Source organism: Psammomys obesus, unplaced genomic scaffold (genome assembly GCF_907164565.1).
Source record: "Psammomys obesus unplaced genomic scaffold, mPsaObe1.curated_primary_1811, whole genome shotgun sequence".
Taxonomy (NCBI): domain Eukaryota; kingdom Metazoa; phylum Chordata; class Mammalia; order Rodentia; family Muridae; genus Psammomys; species Psammomys obesus.
Genome location: NW_026596158.1, coordinates 2,848,318 through 2,860,476, shown reverse-complemented (window position 1 = coordinate 2,860,476; position 12,159 = coordinate 2,848,318). Strand labels below are relative to the sequence as shown.

The window sequence follows — 12,159 nt, the reverse complement described above, 5'->3', positions numbered from 1 at the left end:
ATGTCACAACGTGAAGTCGTCCTCACCAATGTTACCGTTGTGCAGCTACTGAGGCAGCCATGCCCGGGTGAGGAGGGCCTTTTGGGGTGACCCTGAAATGAGGAGGAAAGTGGGGCCTGAGTCACCATGCCCTCACACAGGGTGCCTGAGTCCTGAGACCCTTCCTCCACCAGAGCGCTGGCTGCTTGGTGGCCCTGGGGCAGTGGGCCAGGGGTGGGCCCTTCAGGGGTGGGCTCTTTCTCACATCCTTCCCTTCTCTTCCCCACTCCCATCCCATCTCTTTCCTCACCCCAGAGCTTCTAGTTGAGATGGGGGTGGGGGTGGGGGCTGGGGGCTGTGTCCCCAGGATTGTCTGAGTTTTGGGTTCTATCAGTGGAGAGGGGAGAAGCAGAGGCCAAGATGAGGCAGGGCACAGGAGAGGGAGGGGTGACCAGCATTTGTGACAGGGTCTACATGAGTGTGTTTGCTGTACTCCATTAATGTCCCTGGTGGCCAGTGCCAAAGGGGCTGGTGAGCTTAGTCCTCCCTGGGCTGCAGAGAGCAAGGGTGCTGGCAGCACCCTTCCCCCACAGGCTGCACCCTTTATGGGCAAGGGAGGCATGCGTTTTCACAGAGCCTCACAGGCACCAGGGGAGGCCTGAGTGTTCACTGTCCCCATTCCATGGAGGCCAGCAGAGGTCAAGAGAGGGCAGGCCACTTCCCAGCCTCCCAACCAATCAAGCAAGGAAGAAAGGGTGCAGCTGGGGTTCTCCCCGGGACCTTGGGACTCTGTATCATCTTACTGCCAGCTGCTGGGCAAACCCAGTCTGAGGCTTGTGTGCATGTGTGTTCAGGTGCTAGAGGGCGCAAGGGCTTCTGGGAGGACAACCCCCAGTTCGCTCTGGTGATCACACATGCGGATGGGTGTGTGTGCTCGATTTAGGACACAGCAGCAGACGGGTTAGCAGCAGGGACCTGTCCTTTGGCCACCAGCTGCACACTCCTCTGTTAAGTGGGCATGTGTGATGGGGGCAGGGAGGGAAGGCCCGTACTTTTCTCTGAACCGCTTTGGGGTGAGGGCAGATCCCTGCTTGGAACTCTAAATGAAGAAATCTCTCTGCCTCCTTTCGTTCTCAAAGGCTTTCCAGGGGTTTGTTGGGACATTTGGTGCCACAGCACACTGTGGAGGCAGAGGAGAACTTGGCAGGGCGCTCCTTGCCGCCGTATGGGGCCCAGGGATCTAAACCAGGCAGCCAGGCTTAGCAGCAAGCACCCTTTCCCACTGAGCCCTCTCGCTGGCCCAAACCTCTCCCCCTCTTGTGACCACAGAGAGGAAACATCCCGTCACCAGTGAGTACAAGGTCATTGCCACCAGTAAACACTGACTGACACCTTGAGCAATGATCTGTTCAGTTGGGAACACCCAGGGTCCATTTGCAGGCCTCAGGTCTGAGAAGCAGGGAAGAAAGAGGTCAGGGGGAGGCTGGACAGCTGGCCCCTGGCTCCCATCCCCAACTTCTCCCAGTGCCTTATTCCCTTGCTGGTGGTGGCTCCCAGCCCTGTCCTTTACCATACTCCAACTTCCTGCCCTGTGCCACTAAACTCACAAGTATGTAGGTCCTCAGGTCCCACCCTTCCATTCCCTCTGGATGGAAGTTGAGATGCACCATCCTGGAAACAGGCCGGAGAGGTTCATGAACTTCTCCAGGGTCATAGGGCCGCAGGTAGCTGGAATGCGCAGCTTGAGATCTGTCGCCCGTGGCCCCTAGCTGCTGTCTTCAGTCCCCCGAGGCCTTCACGTATAGTTCAGACAGGACCACCCTTCCAGGAACACACTTTAGGTGTGTGCGTGGGGAGCCAGCAGAGTTTCCACCCAGGACAGTGCCATACACTCTGTCTCCTGAAGGTCCCTCAGGCTGTTAGCTCCCTGCGTGCTGCTACCAAGCAGGCTTCCTGCCCGGTGTACCAGCGCTGTAATCCCAGCACAAAGCGGCAAGGGTTCAAAGTCATCCTCACCACAAAGTGAGTTTGAGGACAGCCCTTGGGCTCTAATGAGAAAACCCCTGTCTCAAGGAGAGAGAGACAGAGACACAGAGAGACAGAAACAAAAGTCCTGGCCCTCAGTCTTGCTATTGTCAAGCTGAGTCAGATTTTCCTGGGAAAAGGCCTTTCTTTGGCAATTCTTACCATAACAGTCTGGGGCTCACAGAGCTGGCTCTGTTCCCAGACAGGATCAAAAAATGATCTTGGTAATATTAACGTGTAAGAGTGGGTGTATGTAAGCATGGGGTGTGGGAGGCCCTGGGTTTTAATCCAGCACTAAAAAGAAAAGGGTAGGGGGAAGCCTGGCAGAGTGTCGTAATCCCAGCATTAGGGAGGATGAGGCAGAAGGACCAAGAGTTCCCGAGTGGGCAACCTGACTCAGACAAGTTGTCCTCTGACTTAGACACACGTGCGATCGCGAGAGTGCGCGCGCGCGCTTTTGAATTAAGACGTGTAGGCTGGGGTGTGGCTCCGTGGCAGAACACAAGGTTAGCAGATATAAGGACCCGGCTTCAATCTCCAGCACCAGCCTCTGCCTAGAAAAAAAAAAAAATCAGGTGCCTGGGATTTTTAGTCATAAACCTCTTATATTTAATAGAGTATAATATAATGTAAATTTTTCTGTAGGGTCAGAGGGGAGGGCCTAGGTCATTTTAGACAAGTGCTCTACAGCAGATTTTTCTTCGGGTGTGTGTAGCTTTCTGTCTCTCTGCGTATTCGTGTGTGTGTGTGTGTGTGTGTGTGTGTGTGTGTGTGTGTGTGTACCAGTCAGGGCACAGTGTGGAAGTCAGAGGTCTGGAAGTCAGACTTCCACAGTGTGGAAGTCTGCAGGGTGAGCTGAGGCCTGCACACCACTCCCTCTGTGATGGCACTGGGTACTGTGACATCATCAGAGGCCCTGGAGGCCCTAGGCCTGGGCTCTGGGAGCTTCTTTATACCTCAGTAACACCTTGGAGGGGTCCAGGCGGCCAAGTCATGAGATCTTAGGCCATGTCACAACGTGAAGTCGTCCTCACCAATGTTACCGTTGTGCAGCTACTGAGGCAGCCATGCCCGGGTGAGGAGGGCCTTTTGGGGTGACCCTGAAATGAGGAGGAAAGTGGGGCCTGAGAGTCACCATGCCCTCACACAGGGTGCCTGAGTCCTGAGACCCTTCCTCCACCAGAGCGCTGGCTGCTTGGTGGCCCTGGGGCAGTGGGCCAGGGGTGGGCCCTTCAGGGGTGGGCTCTTTCCTCACATCCTTCCCTTCCCTTCCCCACTCCCACCCCATCTCATTCCTTACCCCAGAGCTTCTGGTTGGGATGGGGGTGGGGCCTGGGAGGTGTGTCCCCAAGGACAGGGAAGATAGGGAGAAAGAAAGAAGATTCCTGCGTGCCACCCGTCTTGCCAAGCTAAGTCTGATTTCTCTTTAAGAATTAAATAAATAAATAAATAAATAAATAAATAAATAAATAAATGCCTCCCAGAGTGAGGCTTATCTCCAGAATAGTTTGGAGCTCACAGAGCTGGATCTGTTATCACACTTGGTGGGTACAAGATCTCTGAAATGTTAGCATTTAAGAGTAGAGTGCAGGCAAGTGGGAGAGCGATTAACAGATGGGAGGTCCTGGGTTTACCCCCGCACTGAAAAGGAAAAAAAAAAAATGTGTTAAAGTGGAATGAAGCTGTAACCTCATCTTTGTGGAGGCTAAGACAGAAAGACCAAGACTTCAGGAGTGAAGTCGGGTGGTGGAGGCATACACCTTTAGTCCCAGCACTTAGGCAGATCTCTGTGAGTTCGAGACCAACCTGGTCTACGGAGCTAGTTCCAGGACAACTAGGACTACACAAAGAAACCATCTTGGAAAAAAAAAAAAAAACCCAGAGTTTTCAAGGTGTGGGCTGGAGAGATGGCTCAGCAGTAAAAAGCACTGACTGCTCTTTTAGAGGTCCTGAGTTCAATTCCCAGCAACCACAGGATGGCTCACAACCAGCTATAATGTGATCTGGTGCCCTCTTCTGGCCTGCAGGCGTACATGCACATAGAGCACTCATATACATAAAGTAAAATTTTAAAAAACATCTTAAAAAGTTCAGGCGTGAGACTCTGGGAAGAGACAGGGAAGAAAATAACATATGGAATGTTTTATCTACATCTCACAGAACGAGAAATGGGCACAGAAAATTCACCCTCATGTAACTCCTAAACACACACACAATGAAGCCAAAGCTGGGGAGAAATCCCCACACACATCTTAACCCCCGAGTGTTCTTGCTTCTATGGCTCAGTGGGTTGGGGAAGAAACGTTAGGCCATATAGCTGGCCACTAGGGGTACAGAGCCCAATGGGTTCTTTGTGGGAAAAACCCACTTTGTGTGTGTGTGTGTGTGTGTGTGTGTGTGTGTGTGTGTGTGTGTGTGTGAGAGAGAGAGAGAGAGAGAGAGAGAACGCACATGTGCATGGGAGGGTCTCATACCTTGTATGTGTGTCATACAGGTCAGAGGACAGTTTGTAAAAGTTGGTTCTCTTTCTACCACATGGGTTCCAGGATTGGCACTCAGGTCATGAGCCCTAGGCGCAAGCACCTTTGCCCACTGAGCCGTCTCACCACTGCCCATATATCGTGTGTAGTGTGTAGTGACCCAGCTCACTAGCCCCCTTCTGAACACTCTCTGCTCCCTACAGTAATCAGATCACCCCCACCTGCACCCAAAGCTGAGGAACCACCACCCAAGGCTGAGGAGCCGCCGCCGCCGCCACCCCCAATGGAGCCAGTCAAGTATGAAGAGCCGGCACCAACCCCTCCTCCCACTCCTCCGCCACCCAAGAAGCCACCTAAGGAGCTGACAGTGGGCATCAATGGGTGAGTCTATCTCAGCCTAAGCGGATGCTGGAGCCAGCCAGCCAGCCCTGCAGGCTGATGCTGTGTTCTCTGGTCACTATGGGCCGGAGGCATCATCTTCTCACTGGGCAGGCCAGCCCTCAGAGAACTCCCTTCTAGAAGACAACAGTCAGACAGAAGGAGGTAGTTCAAGGCTGCAGTCTGGACCACAGAAGGCCTCTGGGGAAACATAGGGATGAGGCCGTGTGCCAAGAGGCAGCCAGCTGTCTCTCTGCTTGGAAAAAGTCTTTGAGGTAGTGGGCAAGCAAGGGCGCTGTCACGGAAGCGACATGCTTAGTGTATTCTTAGACAGCCAGGAAGTGTGAGCGCCTGCAAGGACAAATTGGGGCTAGCGGAGGGGTTGCAGTCTCCTCTAAGACCTGAAGCGCCCCAGTGTGAGGAATATAGCTGTCACCTAACTGAGAGAGGACAGTGGTTTTACACGTGGAGAGGTAGGAAGCTTCCCTAAGTCCACCGAGCTGTAAGAACGGGGACGTTAGCAGGCATCGTGCTGTGCCTATAACACTAGCAAATGGCAAATGCGAGACTAAAGCAGGATTCCCAAAATCCAGGGCCAGCCTGAGCTATGAGTTCCTAGCTAATCTGGGCTACAGAGGAAGATCCTGTCTCAAAGACACAAAACAAAACAATGCAAAAGTGAGCCGGAGGCTGGGAGTGGTAGCACAGGCCTTTGATCCCAACAGAGGCAGAGGCAGGGAGGGGATCTCTGTGAGTTCTAGGCCAACCAGGGCCTAGAACTGTCTCAGCCTAGACGCTGTCTCAACTACAGAAAAATAAAGAAGACGCAGGGGCTGGAGACAGAGGTATATAAATAGGTGGTTGCGTACTTGCCTAGCTGCACAAAGCCATGGGTTTGGTCTCCAGCACCACACTTGCACAAGAATTCTTAGTGCCGTATGTGAGTTAGTGTGTGTGTGTGTGTGTGTGTGTGTGTGTGTGTGTGTGTGTGTGTACAACTTGCAGGAGTCCATTCTTTCCTTCCACCACATGGGTCCCAGAGATAGAACTGAGGAAGTCAGGCTTGGCATCATTGAACCATCTCACCAGCCCCAAGATTTCATCCTCTTATGGTTCAAAGTTCAACATGAACTTTGGTAGGACACTGGCACCATGACATCCCTGTCACTCTGTTCTCTCACCCTTCCCCTTCTCTGTGTTCCCACTTGAACAGATTTGGACGCATTGGCCGGCTGGTTTTGCGAGTCTGCATGGAGAAGGGCATTAAGGTGGTGGCAGTGAATGACCCATTCATTGACCCAGCGTACATGGTGAGTAGCACATGGAATGGGCCAGCAAGGGCGGCACTCAAGCTGGGGAGCTATCCGGGAACCTTCCCCCTCCCCCCGCTGCCACGCAGAACCTTGCTGACTCTTCCACAAGGTGGGGACTTGTCAAGGGCTGCTGGTTCTGCCACCTGAGCCCGGGCCCCCACTCTGTCTGCTGCTGCAGGTATACATGTTCAAATATGACTCCACACATGGTAGATACAAAGGAAGCGTGGAACATAAGAATGGACAGCTAGTTGTGGACGGCGTTGAGATCTGTGTATACCAGTGGTAAGCACAGGGCGACACCATGATTCTACACCTGACCTGTATGTGCGTGCCTCGAGGCACTGTTTAGAAAGAGGGTCTCTGGCCTCCGGAACAGTTAAGAACACTCATCTTCAGGACCGCGTGTGGTTCCTGGGTGTTCTGCATTTCACACACACCTGCCTATGCTCCCTGAGGTGTGTGGCTCCACCGCCTCCGCTCCTGCTTCCCCTGAGCCATCAGCCACCTCTCTATGGCAATTGAACCAGGAGCCTCTGAGGCCTCTTGAACCTCCACTGAGCCAAGGTACTCCTCTACCTAACCCCCATGCTCCTCAGCACCCCCAAACAAGGGCCCAGCCTCCAGAGTTCCCCATGTGCGGAGCATGCCACCCTGCAGTGTCTATGGCTCTGCTCTGCCACACTGGTCATCACCTCTGGGGACCCAAGCAAGGCTGACTTCCCAGTGCCCGCCACACACGGCTTCTGCTGCTGAAGCTGGGCCATTTATTTAGGTGTATCTCTACATCGGCAGTAACATGCCAGGTGGGGGGGGTACACTTGTGACCCCAGCCCGGAGCCACAGAGTAAAATCTGTCTCCAGGAAAACAACACAAAACAACACTATCTTGCTACTTTGCAAACCCTGAGAAACACTGAAGCCCCAGGTCTTTTGGCTCCGTGTGTCCCTTTTAAGTTGCTGTATGAGGTATGGGCAGGGAGCCTGGGGTGGGGGGCTGAGGGGAGGTGGGACTGGGAGTCAGGGAAATTAGAAGCTGAGTTTGAATGGCCCCAAAAGCGATTCCAGGAAGGCAGTTTATCAGTCACCCCAAGTCTGCACCTGTCTGGACCTCATCAGTCCTATATCTTGTGTTCTCCCTCCCTCACCTTCTCCACACAGAACCCCACTCCTATATTGCTGAAGAACAGCCGTACTTTCAGTTTTGAATGTTTATAAAATATATATGGCAAGACAAAATATATGGCTAGACAGACAGACAGATACATACATACATACATACATACATACATACATACATACATACACACACAGGCAGACAGATAGCAAGCAAAATGTCAAATCAGGTGTACAAAACATCTGGTGGAAATCAACGGGGATACCCCAATAAGCAAGTTCCCAGGCAGAGCTGGTGAGGCTTCCCAGTAAACGAGCAGACAGCAACAGACAGTGATGAAACCTCAGCTAGTTGGGGGCTTACAACACTCAGCAGAGCCTGCCTGGAGAAGCTGAGCTTTCTCTCACAGCTGAGCTTGCAGCCTCACCAACTGCCCAGCCTTGAATACCATGGGATAAACAACGGTCACCTGTATTCTCAGAGACTGAGTTTTACTGTCCCCTCCTTCCTATGTCACAGAGCTGAGAGGGGCCAGTCCATCCCTGGACAAGGGGTCTTGAAGAACACTTGACATAAACATAGGAGGGCAGAGGGGGAAGCCAGCCTGGCTTGCAGAGCAAGCTTCTCTGTGAGCCAGACACAGCTGCCCTCCTTCACTAATGCAGCTGAACGAATGGCTCTTCAGAACAGAGCTGTAGGCAGGAGGGGCTGTGCCAACTCAAGTATTGTTGCAGGAATTGCTGGAGTGCACCCAACTTGAAAGCTGAAAATAGGTGCATCCCATAAAAGCTACCAGAAAACAGTGTGGAGCAGAGGGAAAAAGAGCCATGTGCCTGGGGGCAGAAAGACGGGAGCCCCGTGTGTTCGTTCATTCCCACACTACAGTTAACTGGGGACAGAGCCTGGAGCCAGGTTCACATGCTGCCTTCCCCAATGCCCCAACACTGGCTTCTTTGAAAAATGAACATAGTAGTGTAATGGCGTTGTGGTAGCTAAAGGAGTTTCCTAAACTCAGACCAAAGCCTGAGGGCAGTTTAGCGAACGTGTAGAATGACTAAAATGAAGCATGTAAGACTAGGGATGTAGCTCAATAGTAGAAAACTTTCCGCTGTGTATAAAGCCCTGGCTTCGATCCTCAGCATCACAAAAAAAATTAAACAAACATGCACTGATAACTCAGCAATAAAGATCACAAATAGCTTTCAGAGGACCCAAGTTCCATTCCCAGCACTCCCAGCTGTTGTCTGATGTGTTCGTCCATGGGGACGTCCCAACAAAGGCTCAAGGGGTCATGACAAGAGGCTAGAAGACGTGGTCAGAGCCGGGACCAAGCAGCTTTGGTTAGCCTCACCATCTTCGGAGTCCATGCTCTGAGCATGTGGTGGGGGGAAAAAGGCTCTGGTCCCACTTTGGCAGTGTGGGATGGTTCCTGAGGGAGTAAGAGCCTGAGCTGAAGATGTGAATGTCTGTCTAGACACAGCAGGGCACAGCAAAGGAAGAGCGGTTGATTGTGAACCTGGAACAGGCAGGCGTATGTGGAGCTAGGGACAGGTATTGGCATTCCAGGCCCCAAGGCCTCTGGCTAGCCTGAGCCCAAGTGAGGGAAACTGACAGAGAGCCCGAGCCCAAGCGAGGGAAACTGACAGAGAGCCTGAGCCCAAGCGAGGGAAACTGACAGAGCCTTCCCACCGCTCCACAGCAAAGAACCCAAAGAAATCCCCTGGCGGTCCCTGGGGTGTCCCTATGTGGTGGAGGCTACAGGTGTGTACCTGTCACTGGAGGCGGCTTCGGTAAGTCAGGGAGAGTGCCCGGGGCTGTCTGGGAGGACGGTGCAGCGGTGCTGGGGAGACCCTAACCCTTGTACTCTGTCACTAGGCACACATCTCAGCTGGTGCCCAGCGTGTGCTGATCACTGCGCCCTCCCCTGATGCACCTATGCTGGTCATGGGTGTGAATGAGAAGGACTATGACCCTGGCTCTATGACCATTGTCAGGTACCCGGGACCACAGCTGTCCTTGGGCGTGAGGGTGGCAGAACTCTAGATCTCTGATGTCTCTCATGTCAACCTGCATTGTGTTCATTTCACCCCAAAACTACTAGGAATGCTCAGTAGCTGGAGGGCATGCCTAGGTAGCATTCCCCAGTGGAACCTCCAGTGCTCACTCTTTACAGCTCCCCAGAGGGCCCGCCCGCACCCATTCCCCCTTCCTCACAAAACCAGACTTAACGGGGAAGGTGTGGTGGCTCTGCCACACATCTGACACACTATGGCCATTTCAGCAATGCATCCTGTACCACCAACTGCCTGGCTCCTCTTGCCAAGGTTATTCATGACCGCTTTGGGATCGTGGAAGGGCTGATGGTGAGTTGGGGCAAGAAGGGTGGCAGGGAACCCAACACCTTCTTCTCAGGCCGTGCATAAGGCATGGAGTTAGCAGGCAGATGGCTCGGGAAGGAAGCCCACCACCTTTTGGAAGGCTTTTAACGAGGACAGGCCCTGGCCTCCAGGCGTCCCTCCTGTGGTCTGTTGGTGCTGGCCCTGGTAGCCTCCACACCTAGGCCACCACCACCCCCAGGTTCTAGAAGGAAGAGGAATGAGAGGTTAGGAGTGAGGAGGCTTCATCTTGGTCCTCTTGTCCCCCAAGACCACAGTCCATGCCTACACGGCCACTCAGAAGACAGTGGATGGGCCATCAAAGAAGGACTGGCGAGGTGGACGAGGCGCTCACCAGAACATCATCCCATCTTCCACTGGGGCTGCCAAAGCTGTAGGCAAGGTCATCCCGGAGCTCAAAGGGTATGAGGAAATGAAGGTGCTGCCAGGGTGGGAGAACCCTAGGGGGCCCTCACTGGCCTCAGGGCAAGGAGAGAACAGAAGCACAAGCCCCTGGCTCTGACAACCCACCCTTCATCTGAAACCCTCCAGGAAGCTAACAGGAATGGCATTCCGGGTACCGACCCCAAATGTATCTGTTGTGGACTTGACCTGCCGCCTGGCACAGCCTGCCTCCTATGAGGCTATCAAGGACGCTGTGAAAGCGGCAGCCAAGGGGCCTTTGAATGGCATTCTTTCTTACACAGAAGATGAGGTAGGGACTGAGGAAACCTTGGGGGAAGCTCTGGGATGGGGGCTGGGGAGTCCCCCTCGCCAGGAAGCTATTCTGCCTGGGCCAGGATTAGCACTGCAGACCAGGCCACGGTGATACACAACCGAGTGACTCTGAGGTCCAGGCCTGCCGGGGCTACATAATGAGACCTGTCTCAAAAAACAGAAATGCAGAACCTGCAGGCCAGGGAAAGCAGGTCTTCCTGCCTGAGCACTTTAGCCACTGTGATCTTCCAATGCTGCTTTTCCTTACAGCCTTGACCGTAAGACACTCACGTACTCTGTAGCACATACTGTCCAAGGAAACAGTGATTTAAGAGCTGAATCTTACAGCACTTTCACCACCTACACAGGGCCTGGCATCCAGAAGGTGCTTAATACATGCTTCGTGAACAAAAGACATCAGTTTTCATCTTTTGAATTCATGCTCAGGGGCTAGGCCAGGTCAGATACCTTGCCTAGAAGGAGACTTATAAAAAGTGCCATCTGTGCCAGGTGCGCTGGCCCACGCCTGCAATGCCAGCACTTGAGGAGGAAGAGGCAGGTGGATCTCTGTTGAGTTTGAGGCCAGCCTGGTCTACAAAGTGAGTTTAGAACAGCCAAGGCTACACAGAGAAACCCTGTCTCCAGGGACGGGGTGGAAAAAGTGCCATCGGCTAGGTGTGGGGGCACACGCCTTTAATTCCAGCACTCAGGAGAGAGAAGCAGCAGATCTGCGAGTTTGAGGTCAGCCCTCTACAGAGTGAGTTCACTCCTGTGCTCCCACCTTGGTGAAGTTCCCTTGCATTGGCTCCTGAAGATCCACTCTCAAACCAGTGTCCTTAAGGGCTACAGCCCTCAGGGTCTGTGTCTGTAGCTCCTCCCACCTGCTGCTAAGAACCAGGCTCATGCCATCCATTGCTTGTAGGCAATGCTTACTGGAAGAGCATGGTGATGTTTGTGTGTGCTCTCTTTCCCCTCGTGTATGAATTTGATGTCTTCCTCCACTGCACTCCATTCACTTACTGAAGAAAGCTGTAACTATAGCTTGCCAACTCCAGCCAGTCTAGCTAGCTGTCTTTCCCCGAGGATCCTCAGGCTAAATCTGGAATGTCAGGCTTATAGGTGTCTGCCCCTTGCTCAGCCTCTACATCTAAGTCCTAGGGATCCAAATGCAAACGCTTATGCTTGTGTGACAAGCATTTTTACCCACTAAACCACCTCCACCACCCCAATCTGTGTCCCTGAGAAAAAGGTCCCACCTGCCTTGGTTACATCCTGTCACCAACAAAACAAAAAAACAAAACAACAAAAACTCTATCCAATATGCCAGATGAGTGAATGACAATGTGGTCTGGGAGTCAAAGTTTGGGGTCCTGGAGGTCCTTGCTCTGCTACATGTATCTTTGAAACTGTCACCTAGGTGGTCTCGACCGACTTTCTCGGCAATTCCCATTCATCCATTTTCGATGCTAAAGCTGGAATTGCCCTCAACGACAACTTCGTGAAACTCATTTCCTGGTAAAGGGGGAAGACGCCTGGTAAAGGGGGAAGGTTGGTAGGAGGGCACACATACACCTGACGCCCCCTTCCTCCCCTCCCCAGGTACGACAATGAATACGGCTACAGTCACCGGGTGGTAGACCTCCTCCGCTATATGTTCAGCAGAGAGAAGTAATGCAGAAGGCCCCTCCGCGTGCGCACCTCGCGTTCCTGCCATTGGGAAAGTTCCCCCTCAATGTAGGAGGCGCGGCTCTCGCGCAGCTGCCAGCTCAATAATA

The 12,159-nt window shown here is 53.1% G+C and overlaps 1 protein-coding gene across 1 annotated transcript; it reads left to right on the top strand.

Moving 5' to 3' along the window:
* Positions 1-12,156, top strand: Gapdhs (glyceraldehyde-3-phosphate dehydrogenase, spermatogenic). The gene is made up of 12 exons (XM_055594698.1): positions 1-67; positions 886-939; positions 4,688-4,865; positions 6,076-6,172; positions 6,354-6,460; positions 8,992-9,082; positions 9,168-9,286; positions 9,574-9,655; positions 9,939-10,090; positions 10,220-10,382; positions 11,802-11,899; positions 11,984-12,156. The coding sequence occupies exons 1-12, from the start codon at positions 1-3 to the stop codon at positions 12,054-12,056; spliced, it is 1,281 nt and encodes a 426-aa protein (XP_055450673.1). The 3' UTR covers positions 12,057-12,156.
* The last annotated feature ends 3 nt before the right edge of the window (positions 12,157-12,159 follow it).

What these genes read in the sequence shown, in the direction of transcription:
- Gapdhs (XM_055594698.1), top strand. Translation starts at nt 1, where the DNA reads ATGTCACAACGTGAAGTCGTCCTCACCAATGTTACCGTTGTGCAGCTA. An exon ending in GAGATCTGTGTATACCAGTG is followed by an intron (nt 6,461 to 8,991) that starts GTAAGCACAGGG and finishes ACCGCTCCACAG; the next exon opens with CAAAGAACCCAAAGAAATCC. An exon ending in GGCTCTATGACCATTGTCAG is followed by an intron (nt 9,287 to 9,573) that starts GTACCCGGGACC and finishes TGGCCATTTCAG; the next exon opens with CAATGCATCCTGTACCACCA.